We start from the raw sequence: 20,693 nt of genomic DNA, 5'->3' as shown, positions 1-20,693 counted from the left end.
CAGAAGCTGGAAGTCAAGACTTAGTTTTCTAAAGGAGGCTCATACTTTCATTCAGGAATATAAGCCAGTGTGCATAGCTAGATGTTTCCCAGTCTAGAAGGACCTCGCAAGAGACAAGTGTAACCTTCCACATGTTCACCACTAGGTGTGGGAAACAAACTGACAGTCAGTTGAACGAAACAAGGATAACAGGGTGCGCTGAGCATAAAGTGCACCCTGATGGGGCTTGCGTTGGAGAATGCATTTGTCAAGCTCCACAGCGCTTAATGACTTACTTAAAAACTACTTCGCATTGTGTATGTTAAAGTTCTGAATCATATCCACAAGGAATGTAAATCCAAGCCATCAGCACTCGGAGCAGGCGCTAGATGCCAGGTCCAGCCCTTTCTTCAAAGCGAGTGGGAGTTCAAGTACTACACAGAGAGATTGTCAATAACAAAAGCAGAGTCCGACCCACTATATACTGCTAATGTCATCATTCAAATGAAAGCAATGACCGCGAGCTCTTCTATCTTTCAAATCTCATTTGGGACACCTGGATGTCTTAACTAGACGATAAGCAAATACAATATAACATAGTAAGTATTTTTAAAGCGCACATTCACACTGAAAAGTTTCTTGGTGCTGAAACAACAGAGGTTTATTGTTACTCAAATTTATAGCCCTCATTTTATCGACCTCAGATGGATGAAAGACTGAATAGACTCATTGGAATTTGAACCTGTGACAATGAGGACAAAAAGACACAAGGACAAGAGCTGGAAAGAAAGCTTACAAAAGCTCCTAGTCACTTGGGCCACATTCCAGTCCATTGTTTTTCACTCATTATGCCACTCCAGGCAGAGGCCAGGTATAAGGAATCTGCCTTGGCCCTTCTCCAAAAGGAATAGTTCAGTCGAACTGCCAAGTCAAGTCCACTTTTGGTGGGCACACAGTAATTCCATAGGGATTTAGGCTACTTAGCCCTCATCAGGTGGTCAACTGGTGGGGGATTGACGGAGTCTGAGGACTTTGCCCACCTCCAAATCCATAGTTTCGCCACAAACATAGGGGCAGACGAGTTTTTGCAGCCAATCTATCACACTCATCTCCACGGTCATCTGGCACAAGGGAGACAACACCATGCCCCAATGCATCTTTATAACAAGCACAGCGGCACCGTTGGTATTTTATTTATTTATTTGTTTTATTTATAAAGGTTTATATAGCGCAAACAAGAACCCAGAGGTTATCAGAGCGCTTTACAAAAGGGTGAAAAGAAGGTCAAAAAACCAATATCGACATCAAGGAAGAATACACAACATGAATAATCGCATGATTCACAGACAAATGATACAAGGGAGAGTGACACAAAAAGCAGGTATATAGCAGGCTACGAAGGGGGCACACAATGTGTTAAAGAAGATCAGCATCACATGATGGAACAGTGGTTATCGGATCGATGATTTCGAGCCAATGGACCTAACCCAGATTAGGGTAGGAGTTTGTCAATTAGGAATCTTTTAGCTTCCAGTTTGAAAGAAGTCGTTGAGGAGATTCTGCGTACTTACTGTGGAAGAGAGTTCCATATCTTTGGGGCCATGCCAGAGAAGGCTCAGTGACATGTTCTCTTTTTGCTAAGGATGAGTGGTTTTAGGAGGAAAGTGTTAGCGCTTCTTGAGGCTCTCCCACCACAGGATAATTCAAGCTTTTGCGCTAGGTACCTGGGAGTTTTGAAATGCAGGGCTTTGTGCGTCAGAATGGCAATCTTTAACTGAATTCGAGCTTAGTAGGGTAACCATGTGAGAGATTTTAGAACTGGGTATATGTGCTCATTTAATTTGGTACCTGTGACCAGTCTGGCCACAGCGTTCAGCGATGCCCTTAGTGGAGCCAGGGTGTATTTGGGAAGGCCACAGATTGTAGCACTGCTGTAGTCTAGTCTTGGCAAGACCAGTGCTTGGACCACCTGCTTGAAATACTTTTGTGGCAGGAATGGTTTGATGCTTCTCAGGGTCCTCATCAGATGGTTAGCTCCCTTACTCACATTGATGATATGATTTTTTTATATTCAGGTGCTTGTCCAGGGTGATTCTGAGAGATTTGGCTGAGTCAATGATGAGGGGGTGCAGTTGAAGGCCGTGTGGTGATTCAGCCAAAGGTCTAGCTTGGGGATGTGGTTTGGGGGGGAGATGAGAAGGAATTTAGTTTTGGAAGTGTTGAGTAGTAGATGGTTCTCAGTTAACCAATTTTGTGTGGCCTGAAGGGTAGTGTTGAGTGAGATGATGTTAACCCGGGGATGACATTTTCAAATAAAGTGTATCGTCCGCATACATATGGTAGAGAATGTTCGTGGAATTTAGTGATTTAGCTAGAGGTTCCAAGAAAAGGTTGAAGAGGTTAGGAGATAGGGCGGACCCTTAGGGGACACCCATGATTACTGGAGAGAGCTGGGAGAGGGAGTGGTTTGCCTTGACTCTTTGTGATCTGTGGTGGAGGAAGGAGGCGAACCATTGTAACACCAGACCCGAGAAACCCATCCTGTTCTTCAGAATGGATAGGAAGTTGTCGTGATTAACTGTGTCGAATGCGTAGGAGAGGTCAAGGAGGATTAGGAGGCAGGAATCATTTTGGTCAAGAATTTTTAAAATGTCATCCATAATGTGCGTGAGAGCCGATTCGGTACTGTGCCCCCTCCAGAAGCCGGATTGATGTTGTTCTAGTTGTTGGGAATTCCCTATTTGAGCACAAAGTTGGGATTGTATGCATTCCTTCAGTAGTTTGGCTAGTGTAGGGATGTTAGAGAAAGGAAGGAAGTTATTGAGGTCGGTTTCATCTGCATAATTTTAGTATAGGTGACATCTGAGCTGCTTTTAGACATTTTGGGATCATGCCTTGTGCTAGAGAGGCATTTACAATCCTTGTCCAGGTGGGGATGAGCACATTCTTAATTTTCTTTGAAGATGGCCGAGGGCATCGGTTAAATGAAGTGGTTAGATGGATTGATGTTCTGAAGAATCTTGTTGATGTCTTTTTCACTGAAGGGGGTAAAGGAGCACCATGACTCGTTGTTTTTGGTTATCAGACTAATAGGTTTGCGCTTCTCTAAGAGGTCAAGGGATGGCAGTAGAGCCTTCTTATAGGCGAGTTCAATGGTGATGCGTCTTGATTTCTCATTGAAGAAAGCAGCAAGATTATTGCATGGAGGTGGGATGACCCGAAATCCTATGTGGTTTGGGCCTGCCACTGATGGCTGTTTGACCAATTTGAAAAGTTTCTTGGGTTGGTTTGCAGCTTTATCGAGTTGTTCTGAAATAGTGCGCCTTGGCGCTCTACATTTGTTTGTTATAGAAGCTCCTAACATCTCTAAGGAGTTTTAGTTGTTCCAAGGAGGGTTTGGATTTCCAGGAGCGTTCAGCTGCCCTAAGTTTGCGGCGTTCCGTGTTTAAATTGTCGTTGTACCATGGTTTGGATATTTTTGTTGCAGCGTTTTTATTGTAAAGGTGCAATGTCATCCATGATGTTGGAGATGGTCGAATTGTAGGAGTCAGTGAGTAATTGAACATCAACCGAGTCAGCTTGGGCGGAGAGGGCAGATTTGCAGTGGGCTGCTAGTTCAGTTGCGTTTATTGATCTGAGGTCCTTTTTCCAGATCTTTGATTTCGTTGGCTGAGTCTACCTCATCAACACCTCCCTGTTAATATAGAAGAGGATACAATGGTGGTCGGATCAATCGCAAGGGGTAATGGTATCCAATTTGATGGTCTGCCCTTTCGAGATAATGAGATCTAGCGTTTCTCCTCGGACAAGACGGAAGTCCTCATCCTGGGATCTTCACCCTCCGCCTGGGACGACTCCTGGTGGCCCCCCGCCCTAGGCAGCGCACCCAAACCAACAGACCACGCACGCAACCTGGGCGTCATCCTGGACTCCTCCCTCTCCATGACCAGACAAGTCAACGCCGTCTCCTCGACGTGCTTCAACATCCTGCGTATGCTACGAAAGATCTTCCGGTGGATCCCCACCGAGACCAGGAAGACGGTCACCCAGGCCCTCGTCACCAGCCGTCTGGACTACGGCAACTCCCTCTACGCCGGAACCACCGCCAAACTCCAGAAGAGGCTCCAGCGGATCCAGAACGCCTCAGCACGACTCATCCTGGACATCCCCCGTCGCAACCACATCTCCGGACACCTGAGAGACCTGCACTGGCTCCCGGTCAACAAGAGAATCACCTTCCGTCTCCTCACCCACGCACACAAAGCCCTACACAACCAAGGCCCAGGATACCTCAACAGCCGCCTCAACTTCTACGCTCCCAAACGCCAGCTCCGTTCGACCGGCCATGCCCTCGCCGCCGTCCCCCGCATCCGAAGAGCCACCACAGGGGGAAGGTCGTTCTCCTACCTCGCTGCCAAGACTTGGAACTCCCTCCCGACCCACCTCCGCCTGACCCAGGACCACCTCGCCTTCAGGAAGCAGCTCAAGACCTGGCTGTTCGAGCAGTAGCGGACCCCCCCCCCCCCCAGCGCCTTGAGACCCTCCGGGTGAGTAGTGCGCTATATAAATGCCTTGATTGATTGATTGATTGATTGATTGTGAGTTGGTTGGTCACAGTGCTGGATCAGCTCATGATCATTCGGATATTCTTTTAAGGCAGGATACCGCCAGGTCATTGGGATTAGACCATTGAAGGTTGAAGTCACCAAGGAAGATTTTGGACACAGCTGAGTCGACATTGCCAGAGATGACTTCCATTAGTTGATCAATAAAGGGGAGATTGTCTCCCAGGGGGTGATAAAAAGTGTGAAGTTTGGCCCCCAGCGCCTAGAGACCCTCACGGGTGATTGTGCGCTTTACAAATGTGGATTATTAAAAATAAAGTATAACATAACATAACATAACATTATGAACAAAAGAAGACTTTGGTTCTTGCATAGGTTAAGGCCAAATTTAATAACATAAACGCTTTGCCCGTGCTTAGTTTAATACATTAAATGTCTTGCCAGTGCATACAGATACCTTTTATGATTTATTAGTTCACCAAAATAAAGAATGGAGCTAGCATCAGCTTTAATATTTTTCTGAACCAAAGCTCTCTTTACACCATGCTGTCAAAACATATTGTGCCACCTCGAAAATAAAAACCTGTGTTCAGATGTTCAGCAAGGGGGCTAATGTGGATCGTAGATGCAAGACTATCAAGCAAAGTATAGGTGAAGACGTCAGCAGCCTTGGTTGAAATGAAATGATTTTTAAGTATGAAAATGGGTGGACAGAGACTAAAGGTATCTGTCTGACATTTACTGGGAGAAGTGTTTTTCTCTAAAAAAAAAAAAAAAAAACGAAGACAACTACACTCACTCTTATCAGTAGCGAATAAGTATATTTTCAGGCGTGAGCCTCTAACAGGCAAAATTGTGTTTCCTTCCTGAAAAGGTGTAACCTCCTCTAGGCAATGAATAGGTAGCCTTGTTTCCATCCGTCTACCGTGGAATGCTGGTCAATGTAGTTGGTTCTTTTTAACCAGTTCAACTACACTTAATAATACTGCATATTTCTGAAAGCACAATCTTTACAGAACGGTACAAACAACTCATGTTATGTTATGTTATGTTATCTGTTTTGTAAAGCGCAAACAGCTGCCCCAGCAACGGGGCGTCCCCGGCGCTAGAATCATGACACGTGTTTCTCTCTTATTAAAACACTTTAGAAAAATATAGCAATTGATCCTTGCTGACGTTCTCTACATTCAATGAGTTGGGGGCAAATTAGGTAAATATTTCGTGCCTTACAGTTTAAGGAAAAGAGGCTGGGCTGAAAAACTCTAAAAACCTTTTGCAGTTCCCCCGCACTCCTTGGTACTTTATTGCAAGTTTATAGGCAATATATGAGCCGAACAATATGTCGTAAACTCCACCTTCAGGGAAGGAACATATAAAGAGGAAATATGTAGCGCTGCTTCAATACGATTCTAATCACGATGATGAAAGCTACCTTTTGTTGTCTGAGAATAGGTTTCAAAAGTTACCAGACGCTAGTTTCACATTTTTTTAAATCAGCACATTCAACATAGTTTAAACCACGGTGTTCACAAAATGTATAATGTCAGCATGAAACTACCATGGGAGGCATGATCGGCGGCACACTCTGCCAGGTCAACAAGCTAGGAGGCATTCTGGAACCAATTAGCGGGTACTACACCCACAGCTGTCTCCCAATTTGGAAAATGTGCCTTTTGCAGTTTTTGTTTTCAAATGCATCACCATTGAGACAGTGAATGATGAGCAGTGGGCAACGCACAATTTAAATTCCGCTAGTGGGAAACCTGGGAATTTATGATCTGTGAATTACTGTGTCCCAAGGCCAACTACCTAGGCCTGCATAATATGTGTGAAGAACCCAGCAGCCACAGCCTTATGCCCTCCACATCCATGTACAATACAAGGGATAAATAGGTCCCTCCAGTCTCCACCACACCAGGTGAGAGATGCATGTGCTGTTCTTTATCTTGCAGCATCTAGATGGAGTAGGGAAGGATGATGAATGGATTAAAGTGGCCAATGTAAAAGAATGCAGACTTTGCGTGACGTTGCTTGTATTTGGTGTAGATCAATGTTATTCGGTACAGAGATTAGGAATCCATTATCTCTTAATGTGTTATATGAGGTTTGGTTATGCTACCTCTAGTTGTTATTTTATGTTATCCAACCATCCAAAATGTATCAAAACATCTGAAAAAATAAAATGTATAAATACAATGACAGCATTTGCACAATTCAGGGCAATTGCACTAAACGAATATAGATCTAATTATACACTGGTCAGGCTATAAAATGCAGCAATAGCTGAAATGGTTTAGCAATCAAATTCTCAAGAACGCAGCGTTAAATAGACTAAAAATTCAACAATTAATGAAGAAGAGATACACATATTTGAATAAAATGAATACAAAAGGGCGACGGTTGGCTGGTGGAGATTGTCAGTCTCTTTCAGGGCTCCTGACACTACATAGATGGCACAACAGCATCAAACATGGGGTTACATGTATTCCCTACTGACCAGGATGCAAAGGAATTGGTCTAAGATGAGATATGAAGCTGGGCTTCAAAGTCTTGTTGACTCTATGGGTATCTTTTCCAACAATCATGCCTTAGCATCAAATAGGATCTCTTTCATTCCTGCACATATCTTCTCCTCAGTGGCACCCAACTCCATGATTTCTTTATTGCTACTGAGGCAACTGGTTAAATAAACCTGCCTCCTTCTCCCCACCGTGGACCTTGAGCACCTCAGATTCTCAGAAGTTTTGCACATGCATATTTAAGCGGCTTTTACTACTAATATTCTTGATACTCCCATGCCTTCTCTAGTTCAAATTGCTTTCCGCGACAGAACAGAGATTTTACAGATTGCAATGCTGGACGGTTGAGAGGGCTTCAAAGAGGGGTCGCTGAGAAAAAGGTACTTCTTAGCTCCAGAAACACAGCTCTGCCTCCCTGAGAGAGTTCCACAAGGCCGGCTTGTTATTCCTTCCCAACACTCCATCTTCATGAGGAAATACTCGGATTTCACGTATATTATTGCATTTTACTGTTACAAGGGCTTTCCTGAAACTTATAGAGTGTGGTAGGATGTTTAATGAGGACTAGACTCAGACCCCACCACTAGATGCTAATTAAAGCTCTGTCCATATCCTGAAGTTGCAGAGAACCCCCAGGGGTATCAAGGGTGATACTGCCGGTGTTCCCTACATATTGGAGATTCAAGATACTATATTTAGGCTGGAATGTTGGATCTCTAATTAATGACCCCTTAACTCTCCTGACTATCTTGGTTAAGCAGTCAAGGCCCAGCTCAAGGTAGAGAGTGGGAAACTTAAGTGGGAAACGGTATAACCCAACTGACTAACAAACATAACTGTCAGACATGCAGACACACAAACATACACTTCAGTCATGGCTATAACTTTAAATGGGAATAACTGTTCAGAACAATAGTACCAAAATAACTGAACAGATTGGAGAAAATGTCCCATTCCAAGCTCTGTCATTAACCAGACATCAAGCTAAAGTGTTTGTGGTTCTTGAACTGGATTGGGGTCGGTTCTGCAGACTGATTTGAAAGAACACCTTTCACAAAATATAATGGGCCATTTTAACACTGGAGTCTTTAGACGTGAACATGGGGCACTGTAGTCCAGAGAGGAGGTAATCTGTTAGGTTGCCCTGGGATCTCTAGATGTTGTTCTCTTGTAATGTTGTCAAACGAACTGATAGGAAAGTTGGAAACACAATCATTATCTGAGTTCCTACTGCTCACTGCCAGATATGTTTGTCTCTTTCTCCTGCTATCTGTGTCGAGGGCCACTGTAGGCTTCTTAAACTGATATCATGACCCACTGATAGATGTCAAAAGAATTCAGTACCAGGATGGTGCAGATTCAGCCTCTCCTATGAATCTAAAACTGAAGATGCCACTAATTTTAAACCACTGGTCATGGCTGAACAATTCCAGCTCCTTTGCGCTGTTGAGGGACTTGTTTGTCTCTAGTTTAAGGTTTCTAGAAAACTAAAGACTACTTTAAGCTCAGAGAAGAAGGCAACAGCCACACGAGTCCAGTGTTTCTTTGGACTCTCTGTTGTGGGTCAAGCGAATAGAAGCCTCTACAACTCTAAAAACCTTTTTGACGTGTGAGTATCAGGAGAAAAGGGCACTTTAAGGGCTATGAAAACTGCCTAGCCTGGGGCTGGGTGTGTATTCCAGTCCTTGGACGACAGAAGAAACACAACTACAAATTTGAAGCTTCATTTTTCCAAGGATGGCTTTTTTATTTGCATAATTATTTCTATATCCCGAAGAGGTTGTATGAAAATAATAGTCTTGCTCCAGGCAGAACAGGAAGAAGAAACATTTGCAGAGGTGATGGATGGGCAAAACATTCAAAATGATGGCAAACCCTGTCCACCATTAAAGGCGCAGTGCACTCCTTTCCAAAAGGAAATGATATCACAGCATGTTTGTTCCCTCAACCATTTCTTTCAAATTAAATGTTTTTGACTTTCATACTCATTAGAGACAGAGTGCTTCAATTTCCCTACACGAAAGGCATTCGCAAAGTCAATAGATCTGATGCTGGCAGCCAAACTTCTAGATTTCTCAATACTTGTCATGGTTTTTGTAAAACATTATAATTCGCGGAGCTGCTGGGCCATTGACAAAATGTAAAAACGATCAACAAAAGCGCACATTGCCAGAGCAGCTCCTGCACTGCTGAGAACTACTTTGTGTGCTGATGTGCCTCTTCGGAAAGCGCTGAAAGGAGACAATCAAAGTGAAGTTAGACTATAAATGAAGTGTGCTGACTCATGGCCCTATGCTTCATGCTGTAATGGGCAAAACAAAAAAGTGAATGACACCACAATATATCAGTGGACGAAGAGAACTGGCTGAAAGGCCCTATAAGTAAAGTCTAATATGCACATCATTTTAATTAATTCAAATGGTGTTGGCTCACTCCAGAACTAAAAGAAAGAGCTAGAGTATCTGAGTATGTGTGTGAGAGAGAAGTAGTTGCATGTTTTTCTTAGCAAGCCTTCTAATTTACGTTTCCACAGCTCTGAATTCTGCCCGTGAAAGGTGTTCTTTTTGATGCTGAAATACAGAAACACGGTGTTGGATCTAGCCCTTGTTGTTAAATATTTTGTCCACCCTAAGCGTGGAAGGGTATACTCAGATATGAGTCCCTTGCTCATTGCACCATCAGGATTCAAGCAAGCCGGGCCGACGACGACTGAAATGCCAGAAACCGGTCCCCGGAAGCTTGTTTCCTTCCCAGTGTAAGAATTGGCTTGGTAGTTTGGTTTGCCCTGTTCCCATCATGCACTGGGACAGGAACAGACTAATTTGCATATAGCCAGGTTCTGAACTGGGATGGTGCAGTGAGCTAAAAAACGGTGTTGGATCTAGCCCTGATCCCTTGACTGGGTGAGAGTATTCTGCTTAATTCAGAAACTCAGTCCATCACCACCCCTTGTTGTTAAATAGAAATACAGAAACAAGCAGCAAGACAAAACACTGTTGGATAATAAGGGCATGCATGCAAGCGGAGGAGGTTTACTGCGCAAGCGACTGACCCAATGCAAAACATTTTATCTCACATTTTATCCACAGTCTTTGGAAATTGTCACAAAAATAACAAAACGGATTGTGAGATTCATGAAACTAAGAGCTGTTAAGTAAGCCTTCTCTATATAGAACATAAATGTGTATGTCACTGGTTTTTTAGGTTTTTTGTGTTTGCTAGTGATGATGATGTAGCACTTTCATGAGCAGCATCACTGGTACTGTTTTGGCAGAAGGTACCATGGACCAATGAGAAGAACACAAAGCAAAGATACAATAGCTGTGAAGGTTGCACTAGTACAATTTAAGAACACATGAACTGAAGACTTCACAAACCAGCAGAGTGTTTGCCACCCCATAGACTAAGAAAGAGGTGTCATTAAGACGACAGTCCTACCTTATATAATCTGTAGTAGTGAACCGCCACGTCATCTAAGAGTGCCCCCTCCTTGATGTACTTGAGGTGTGCTTCAGAAGCCGTCAGTGCGAACTGATCTCTGTGCATGTTCGGAATGTGCTTAAGGATGTAGTCTTTGCCCCTCTTCTTGATCACCTGTTGCAATGAATCAACATGTCAGTGACTGACCCACCTGCTCTGTTTCTGGGCTAACAAATCTTTCAAATATGTGGGATACCTTCATGCTCATATGAGTCAAGTCAAGTCAAAACCACTTTATTCGATTATTAAAAATCATAAAAGTATACTAAACTATACAATACAATTTTTTGTTTCTTTTAAAATAGTATCAAAGCATATGAACTTCTTTTAGATTTCATATACAGTTGAAGGTCATCAATCATGGTTCACCACATGTTAAGTTTGAAATGGTTAGAATTTTGTAGATGGGATTACAGGCTCAATGACAGCTCAAAGTTCATATAGCAACAGCCCTCTATTAAGGCCCTGATTATGAGTATTGGCGCTATTTAGCGCACCTGATCAATAACGATACCACACGGTATGGTCTTTATCGGGTGCGATAAACAGCACCTATTGTGAGTTTGTGAGAAATAACATGAGGATTGTGGTGTATAGCGCACAACAAATCTGCATGATATGGTAAATATCGTACACATTTGCGCTGTTAAATTCGGGGGGTTAGAGCTGCCGAAATTTAACAAAGTGTGAGGTATTTAATGCATCCGATAATTATTGGATATGTTAAATACCTTCAAACCCGTAATTTCAACCCATGCATAAACACTGGTTTGCGCATTGGTCAGAATTAACTGACCCACTCGTAATCAGGGCATGGGTTACCACCCTCAATTTATATTTTCAAAGATGTTTCTCACTCTTGAATTTGATAGAAATGTGCATTTTCAAATAGACAGTGGTAAAAGAGTGATAGCCAGTTCTGGAATCAGTTAGAGAATGGTACAAAATGTAAAATAGGGCAACAGGGATTCCTGTGCCTCTTAATGCACTTTGCACCTGCTAGGAGTTGTGAGTAATTAACGTTTGCTCGGACAGTTGCAACACTGCTTTTCACCACCTATAAGAAGATAGAGAAACATTGCACAAAATGGGTATTATTAGATGTGCAAGGACGTTTTTTCCCTTTCTGATTCCCATATTTGGAGCAAATTAGAAATTGGGAGGTAAATCCCAGTGGCAAAGGAATTTGTGACTCAAGATTTTAACCTCTGATTTATTACAAGATGACAAAGGCGGCCATACGTGTTCTTTGCTGGGCATTGTATGTAAGTAGAACCCTATGTTAAAAAGCTTGGATTATCCCACGAGCCTGGAAAACAACTCTACTACAGCAAGTTGGTAAAAGCCATACATGTCTAACTAAATGTATTATGGGTAGGGTGCAGCAAGTATGTGCATTCAGGAAGTTATATGGGGAGTTTGTAATTTTATTTTAGGATTGGAGTTCCCTGGTCAAAGAGGTGGAATACCTTCCATTCCAATGTGATGCTAACTACTCTTAGATTTCTGAGGCTAAATGTCCTTTTGGGTTCAACTTGTATCGACTTAAGATCTTGTGCACGATTCTTTCATTGCTTCGAGACTGCCATCTGCATTTTGGAAGTGACTGGTTAATACATCGATTACGAAAACCCTCATTACTAGTGGCTGCCCAAGCATCCTAACTGAGAGTTTTTCTAAATATTACTACAACTTAGTGCAGGAGGTTCACTTGTTGTACCAAGCCCTGTTTTTACTGTATTCATTGTCATGTGCTACATATGTCTAAAATGTTTGACTCTTTACATAGGAGTGTGGCTACAGACAGTGCCCTCTATTCACGTCCATGAAGATTATCTGAACCCGCGATAGAGTCAATATTGAGTCTGAAAGAGTGTGCTGCCCTCCTTGGACACCAGAGTTTGCACCTCTTGCAGCACAGTGGCAAAGGTGCTCACCTGAGAGCAGTTCTGGTGAAGGAGGAAGCTACTGTGGATCATAATGGAATGGAAGGGTACAGCTCTGCTGAGTGATCTGGAGGACCCATCTGTTAGATGTGATGGATGGTCACCCCGGGACAAAGTGTTGGAATTTGTCTTCCACGGGATGGGTATGTGTTGCAAAGGACAATCTAAAGCATCCTGGCAGCTGTTAATGCAGAGGAGGCGTACTTAGAAGACCAGTGCCCTTGGGCACCTGCACAGTGACTGCTTGATACCTGTCCGCAGCCACAAAAGAACTGGGGTGACTGTTGCAGAAGCACCTGGCACTGTTTGTATGCCAGCTTACTTGCATAGGCTTGGAAAGAACACACTTGGTGGAAAAACTTGTCTGGAAGGAGTGAAAAGGCCTAAATAATGTGCTGAAGAATAGCTTTTCTTAAAACAGTTCGAAGAGCTGTCAGATTTTTCATCAATTAGGTGAGATCTAACAAAAGGCATATCCACAAGGGAAGCCTGCAATCTCCTGAAAACCCTGTGGGCCACATCCACGCATGGAGCAGCACCACACTGGCGCCGCATGCCCCTCCCAAGCAATTGATCATATAGTACCTTGCCGGCACAAATTATGCATTTGACCACATCCCTGACCATCACAAATGGTTTGAGCCAGAAAGGCCCTACATGCTTTCAGAAATGCTGGCGAGATCTCACACTCCATGTCCCACAGGGCGTGGGTTAATCTTCCTAGTAGGCAAACCACGTTGACAGATCTTGAGGCAAAGATGGCCGAAGCGAACTTTGTTTCCCTTATGCCTCAATCCCCTCTGACTCCTGTTCAGGAAGAGTCATAAAGAAAAAAATAGGGTTCATCTTGCTGGTGGAAGCTGACCACCAGACCCTCTGGAGTATGATGCTGCATCAGGAAATCAGGTGTGCTTTACATCTTGCCACCTGGCTCTTCACTGGTGGGCAAGAGCAAAGCTTAGACATGGTACTCATCATAGTACCTGTTAGGGCTTTATTGAATGAGAGTGCCAAACATATGCAGCATGGCCTCCTTAAAGAGCTCAACTTGCTGTGCCATTGCCGATGGCCTGGGAGACTCAGGGTGCATTTGGATCAATTACACAATCAGCTCCTCAAGTGGGGATTGGGAGCGTGACCGATTAGAATCTTGACGCTCTTGCGCCTTCTCTATTGACAGAGAGTGGCGGGATGAGGTTGGACTTGATTCCAGCTACAAAGAAGACTTGTCTCACTACTGACTTTGAGAGCAGGATCGGGTCCAGGCCAACGACTCAAAGCAAGATTTCCATGCCGTCAGTGACTTCTTTCGATATTCAGCGACATACTGCTTCGCTTCATGATATAAGATCGCCTTCGGTGGATGAGGGCACACAGGTAGCATGACTTATAGTGGTGCCTCAAGCCCAGACACTAAAGGCGCACCTCATATGGGTTCATTACCGACATCTGTTTCCAAGTATCACGTCATGGTTTGAACCCTATACTTATAGGAGAACATCGTAACATTGCATACTGGATTAGAGTAGAAATTTGTCAAAAACCAACAAAGAGTGGACTCCAGATCCATACTTGAAGGCACGAAAAGAAGGGAAAGGATGCTGGCGTTCAGTGGTAGCATTTATTTGTGGCTAAACTCTGTCAAGTCCGGGGCAGAACGAAGCCAATGCAGAGCACGGCCTAGCAGCACGCTGTAGCACTGGTGGGAAAATATCTAAATCCAGTCTGGTACCTTGAGAAATTCGAAATGCTAGGGAACTGTGGTTAAAAGTATTCATCAGAAAACGGTCCTATTTAGCAGGATGAGGCTGTTGCTTGCAGTTTGCAAGAACGGGATCAGCCACAAGCAAGTATGTGGGGCATTTCTTTTTCTCACCTGCTGTTCCTAAACTCTGAGGTTCAAGAAGGCTGCATTCTGTGTAGCACATCTGTGTGTGGTGCAATGGGGCTTTTCACTCTGTCATATTAAGCACAAATTGGCAGCACCAGTGGATTGAAATAGGCCAATGTGTAATATGGTGGGGAAGAAGGCACAATATGAGATGGGTAGGATTTAGATACAAGTGACGAATGATCATCAAAATACGAAAACACGGTTTGCAGCTTTGAAAAACGCCACAGCAGAATGATGTTGGCAGCAGAAATGGAAGTGAATTTCAACCCATGTGGTGGAGATGATAATGGGAAATGAACCGCTCTGTCAATGTAATTGGCAACTCGTTAACCAGGATGTCGGTGCAGTGGGGCAACGGGGAGGGTGTCACAGGATCGCGCGAGCCCTTCTTTGCAAAGCAGCACTTTATGTATCATACACTGGGCTCTAGTGGCCATATGGGACTGAGCGCACATCTAGAAAGGAGGGTGGCAACAAATAGGATCTGACTGCAATACTGTAGCATCATTTCTACTTTTTTTGTTCTACTAAAAAGACATGGCCTTTGAATCGGGCCTGCTAACAAATGTGTTTTTGCCAAAAAATTAACGCTAGGGATCCGGGATTCTTCATCCTATTTGGTAACATCAATTGTGGGGCACATTTGGTGCAGTATCTTTCATGTAATAACACTGGCTGAGCCCTTTTTGATCAAACTTTGGCTCTGGGGGTTCAGTTTCTCCTGCTTCTTGGCTCTTGCCAAACAGGCCTGTGTGAACACCATGGGGATTATTAAAACATCTCTTATACAACATTCCTTTCTTCAGCCAGTTCACAAATGATGGATTGGCTTGGTTCTAGATTCCTTACTATCCTGTTGTGACATACGTGATGGTCTCTAAAATCAACTACAGCTATAACTTGTGTATAGTTAAGCACCCGCTGTGTGACAGCCTCTACAAATGTGCAGGGGGTAGGTCTGATGTATGAAGTGTCATCCTTGATCTACTGCATAGAAAATTGATGAAAGTCCACTAGGCATAGACAAGCAGAGGTGTTGGGTCTGATTATTTTTGTGCAAATAGGTCTGGCACAGGCCGAGTGGCTTATCAACTAAAACTAAGGCAGTACCGTCTAACTCTCAATTAAAGACACGCCTATTTTCAGCTGCCCGATGTAGGCCTTGGCTGGAGAGATCATCATGTGATGGAAGCCAAAGCTGATGACAGCATGGTATACTGGAGGCCCGGGTTGGGATCAGCATGGTATGAGAGAGGCCACGGTTTGGGGAGCATGGGTTGAGGGAGGCCACGGCTGGAGAGAGCATGGTATGAGAACGGCCACAGCAAAGAGAGCACGGTCTGATGGAGGCTCCGGCTTGAGAGATCATGGGAGGATGGAAGCAATGGTTTGGGGGAGCATGATTTGACAGAGAACACATTTGGGAAGTGCATGGTATGAGGGAAGCCACTGTTGTGGAAAGCATGTATGGTGGAGGCCAGGGCTGAGGAAAGCATGAAGGATTAGCTGGGAAGAGCATGTGTCATGGAGGCCACAGCTGGGGAGAGCATGGTATGATGGAGGCATGGCGGGTGAGTCATGGTATGAGGGAGGCCACGATTGTGGAAAGCATGGCATGAGGGAAGCCACAACTGGGAAAGCAGGGTATGGTGGAGGCTAGTGCTGAGGAGAGCATGTGTGACGAAGTCTAAAGCAGGAGAGAGCCTGGTTTGAGGGAGGCGACAGCTGGGACAGCATGTGTGATGGAGGCCAAAGTTGGGGAGAGCATGTATGATGGGGGCCACAGCTAGGGAGAGCATGTGTAATGGGGCACAGCTGGGGAGAGCATGGTATGAAGCAGGCCACAGCTGGGAGAGCATGTGTGTTGGAGGCCAAATCTGGAGAGAGCATGTGTGATGGGACATAGCTGGGGAGAAAATGTGTGATGGGGGCACAGCTGGGGAGAGCATGTGTGATGGAGGCCAAAACAAGGGTGAGCGTGTGATTGAGGCCACAGCTGGGGAGATCATGTGTGATGGGGACAAACCTGGGGAGATCATGATATGATGGAGCCATGACAGGTGAGTGCATGGCATGATGGAGGCCATAGCTGGAAAAAGCATGGCATGATGGAGGCCAAGGCTACAAACGGAGGGGATAGTCTGTTGTTGGGTCTGGCTGAGGTGGGTATAGCATGATGATGGCCAAGGCTCAGAAGGGAGTGGGTATGCCTTAATCTTTTTTGTACCTGTTCTAGGAGTGGGCCAGCAAAGGGCAACATTCTCAAGTACAGATGTAAACAGAATTGCTACCTACCATGGAGAGAGAGGTTATTTTTAATTAAAGCAACTAGTCCAAGCACTGAAGTAGGTTGGAGACAAACTATGGAGTAGAAATTGCTGAAAGGAGTTTATTCAAAGAATAGAGATGACAGAGAGACCAAACAAAACACAGAGAAGACTGCTGAATCTTTGACGTGGATACTGGTGTGGGAAGCAGAAAATGAACACAGTAGAGTGCACAACTACAGGTCAGACTGATGTCCTCTGCTAAGAGCAGCAGGCCATGGGGCTGCAACACTGGCTGCTCTATACTGTTTTTGTATTTCCTGTTTGGTTCTAAAATGATACAAAAGAGGGCAATATCACTTTCAAGAAAAGAAGTTGGAGACACCTTAATGACGTGTGTAATACAGAGGGTGCTTCTCACGTTGACGACACTGCTGGACCGAAATGACCAGGCGCAATGCAATTTACAGGAATTTAAGACTGTGACATTTTATAATAACAAGAGCTCCATCACAATTCAAACCCCCTGGTGGCCTATTTCATTGTGGGGAATGTGAAAGATATGGGGACATTATTTCACGCCTTGTGGACCATTTCTTCAAACTCAGGTCAGATCCCTGGCACATTTCATTTTGTTGTTGATATTACACTGTGCTTTCACCAGAAGGAGATGCGACGGCTAAGGACACGTGGCAACAAGAAGCCTGCTGGAGAAATCATTAGACAATCTGTGCAGCGAGCCCTACCCAAGGGGGGAAGTAGGCCTCCGGTTCAAAATATTTCCCATAGTGCTTGTTCCTTTTGAAGTTGCCCAGGTCGGCCTGCAGCGCGAAGGCGGCCAGCAGGAAGTAGGCCTCTTCTCGGAGCGCGCACTGCGACTGCAGGACTTGCTTCCTCAGGTGCCAGTAATAATAGTATCTTGCTGTTCGGTCACTGGGAGGAGAAAAGAAAAAAGAAAAGAAAGGGGGTTAGCGCGGATCCGTCGACAGACAAAAGTGCTTTGTGATGGTGCAGCCAAGTAGTGAACGCTGTTTCAATTCCGCCCTTGTCAATGCACGTGCACGGTTACAAAGAACACACTTCCGGCGTTTTCAAAGAAGCAAGAGCCCAACAACGTATGTGTGCTGGTAAATGTCCATGACGTGGCGCTGTCACACTATAACACCGCTGGCACTGTCCTGTGACATGTGTCTCACCTCTACTCCATCCTGCTTTTAGCCGAAATATTCTGTATGCTTGTAATTGTAGGAGCGTGAAATACAACTGGGGAAGTAAAACTGCAAGCCCCAGAAACCAATGCGCTGTTGGAACAAAATGAAAGAATTGGTGGAAATGTCACACGCAACGTGGGACGCCTTGGTAGCTATTCACTGCAAGTGCAGTCTGTGTGCCTTGATGTCAGTAACAGGCACACACTTGTTATAAGGCCGCACGCCATTTGCAGATCAGTATAAGGGAGGGGTGTTGACTTTAGAACAGAGTGTGTCTGTTAACTGTATAAGGCTACAGCGTAATACAACTCAATCCGAACAGTTACTATTAAACGTCAACAGAAGTCCGAGCCAGCATAACCCAGAGCCCCGGGCACCCTATCGGGTTACAATGCAGATGCATTCATTGTGCAAGATTGCTTTGTGCTTTCCCTGATGCATTACATGACGTCAAACTGCAGAATCCTTGTCCCGTTAATATGAATCAGACAGGGATGGGGTTTGCAAATATTCTAAAAGGCTGTGAATGGAGTCCGAAGACGGCAACCCCCCCCCCCCCCCTACCCCCCCCTCCCACCCTCCATTCTTAGCATGATAGAGAGCAACCCCCGCCCCTCAGCCTGGCAGAAGCTGCAATGTTAAAAAAAAATACACACACGCATAAAACCTCCTCCCCAATTGAAAGGACGTCACATCGGGGAAGCACGCAGCTCTACGGATCTCGGCAAAGTGAGAGCTGTAACCTATGGTACAAAATAATGACATTATGACATTAAAAAGTCATTATGTTTCAATGGTCCACGATACCGTAGGAAAGGGAACTCTCCAGTTTACAATCTGTGACCTTAAGTGCACGTATGCAATTGAACTGTTGTTTGGGGCTCCGGCCACCTGTTTCTTTCTGTAATGCCAGCACCCCCCCGCCCCCCCACTCCCCTCTCACCCCACCCCCTGCAGTGTTTTGGTTTGCTAACCCCTCGCTGGCAGGGGAGGAGGAGGGCAGTGATTTGTGAGCAGCTGGCCATAAATACCCCTTGGGGGGTTAATGGGTTGCCACATGGTAAAGTTTATGGCATCTTTTAGGCTAACATTTCTTTACACCTCTCAGCTACACGTCTCTACGCACCCCAGGTCCCCACACATGCTTCTGTGATCTCCCCCAGAGCTGAGCTTTCGATGCCCACTGGTATGCAACGGCACTTTCAGCTCTGGGGCAGATGTCAACGGCACTTGTTGCCCCCCCCCCCTGAAACACGGAGTTGCCATAAAACCAGCTGATACAATTTCGATACTGCAGGCGCCGCCTACTTTCAGTATAGATGGAAATGCTCCCCGTGTCCTATGACACATCTTCGGGCTTTCATGCATACCTAGGCATACTGGGGCTTGTAGTTTTTTTGGGACACAATTTAAAGACTGCCCTACAAGCTGTTGACTTAAAACCTAAGACAGGCTGAAGGCGTCACTCCGGACGCTGGGCCACCTCGTAGTTATCCTTATAGGATTTCTCAAGGGACAATCGCCGGCCATTTGGATTTGGACAATACCTCAATTTCGAAGGGGTAATTAAACCATCAATTGTGCGATAACAGACCCAGTTAGACTGCCGCAGATGACCTGACCAGTTAGAATTATTCGAGGATGGGTTAATTCATTAAACTTGACTTCAAGACATAATTCGTCATCATATGGCCCAAAAATAACAGAAGGGATTGTTGAAATGACAGGGGGTCACGTTGAGACAAGAAAGCATAACAAACCCAGCTCTTCTCTCAGAGAGCGCGCGCAGCAGTCAGTCGCCCAGCTCCCACCACCTCCCTTTGCTATTCCAGTCACAGGCCTTACGGTAGCAGCGGCCGCAAATATCCCAGGCCCTTCCCGCACGCCACGAGGCTTTATTTCACGCACCTAAAAATAAACCAAACCTAGGCCCAGAGAAGCCGAACTGCCATTTCCCGAGCTAGCGCGAGCGTGTGCTTTTAGTTGATTAAATATACATTAAGGATTTTGCAAGAGTCAATTTGCATTGATACCGCGCCTCAGACGAGGCCCGACCAGGGAAGGTTCTAGAGCCCGCGGTGGACAACAGCTCAGAGAACAAGGCAGGTGTAAATCAGCCGTCGGTGTATGCTACCTCGCACACTGGTGCCTAGAGGCAAGCCCAGCCCCTCACCCATCAGGGGTGCTTCATTCCACTGCACACTCATCCTAGTGGCCTTTTAACTATCATATGCGATGACCTGGCTTCATTGTTTAGAGGCTGTGCTGATTTTTCAACATCACACTTGAATCCAGACCAAAAGAGAGAGAAGAAGGAAAGGGAGCTAGAAGGAATAAGATAACGATAGGAAAACAGTGTTTTAGGGAGGAAAAAGAACCGGTAAGAGTGAGTTATAACTAAGGCCGGGAGGAGCAGGGTACCTGAAGTAAGAGGTAACGAGGGTACTCGGCAACCCTGGCACGAGGAAGCACTGGTGACAGGCTCCTAAGAAAAGCTAAGGGCTCCTACACGTATTCATCATTTTTCTTGTACAAATTAAGCACTGTCCGTATCCCCTTATCATTTCAATAAACCTTTAGAGAGTCAAATGCACTTCGCAAATGCAGTGTCCAGAACTGTTGTTTATTGGCTGGTCAAAAGCACAGAGGGAGCCTCCTGGCAGCTTGGGCCACTGCATAAAGCAATGTTTGCTTCGGCCTGATGCCAAGGGCCAGATGAGTGAAGGATGAACACCAGAGTGAGCATTCCACCCAAATCCTACCGAAAAAACACCGGCAAATCCAATGAGTTTGGGCATTGACGGTCAGTGATTTGGCTTTGTCAGTGCTTAT

The 20,693-nt window shown here is 45.1% G+C and overlaps 1 protein-coding gene across 2 annotated transcripts in view; it reads right to left on the bottom strand.

Annotated features, from left to right (window-relative positions):
* The window catches only part of FRMD6 (FERM domain containing 6), a 190,919-nt gene that overhangs the window by 76,026 nt on the left and 94,200 nt on the right, over window positions 1-20,693 (bottom strand). For both annotated transcript variants that reach the window (XM_086937322.1, XM_086937323.1), the window contains exons 6-7: window positions 17,397-17,583; window positions 10,502-10,657 (exon numbers count right to left, since the gene is read on the bottom strand). In XM_086937322.1, the coding sequence (XP_086793448.1) occupies window positions 10,502-10,657; window positions 17,397-17,583 (343 nt within the window). The remainder of the gene's footprint in view (window positions 1-10,501; window positions 10,658-17,396; window positions 17,584-20,693) is intronic.

The sequence above is a fragment of the Lissotriton vulgaris genome, chromosome 9, assembly GCF_964263255.1.
Source record: "Lissotriton vulgaris chromosome 9, aLisVul1.2, whole genome shotgun sequence".
NCBI classification, from domain to species: domain Eukaryota; kingdom Metazoa; phylum Chordata; class Amphibia; order Caudata; family Salamandridae; genus Lissotriton; species Lissotriton vulgaris.
Note: the sequence above shows the minus strand (reverse complement) of the source record. Positions and strands in the feature narration are given on the sequence as shown.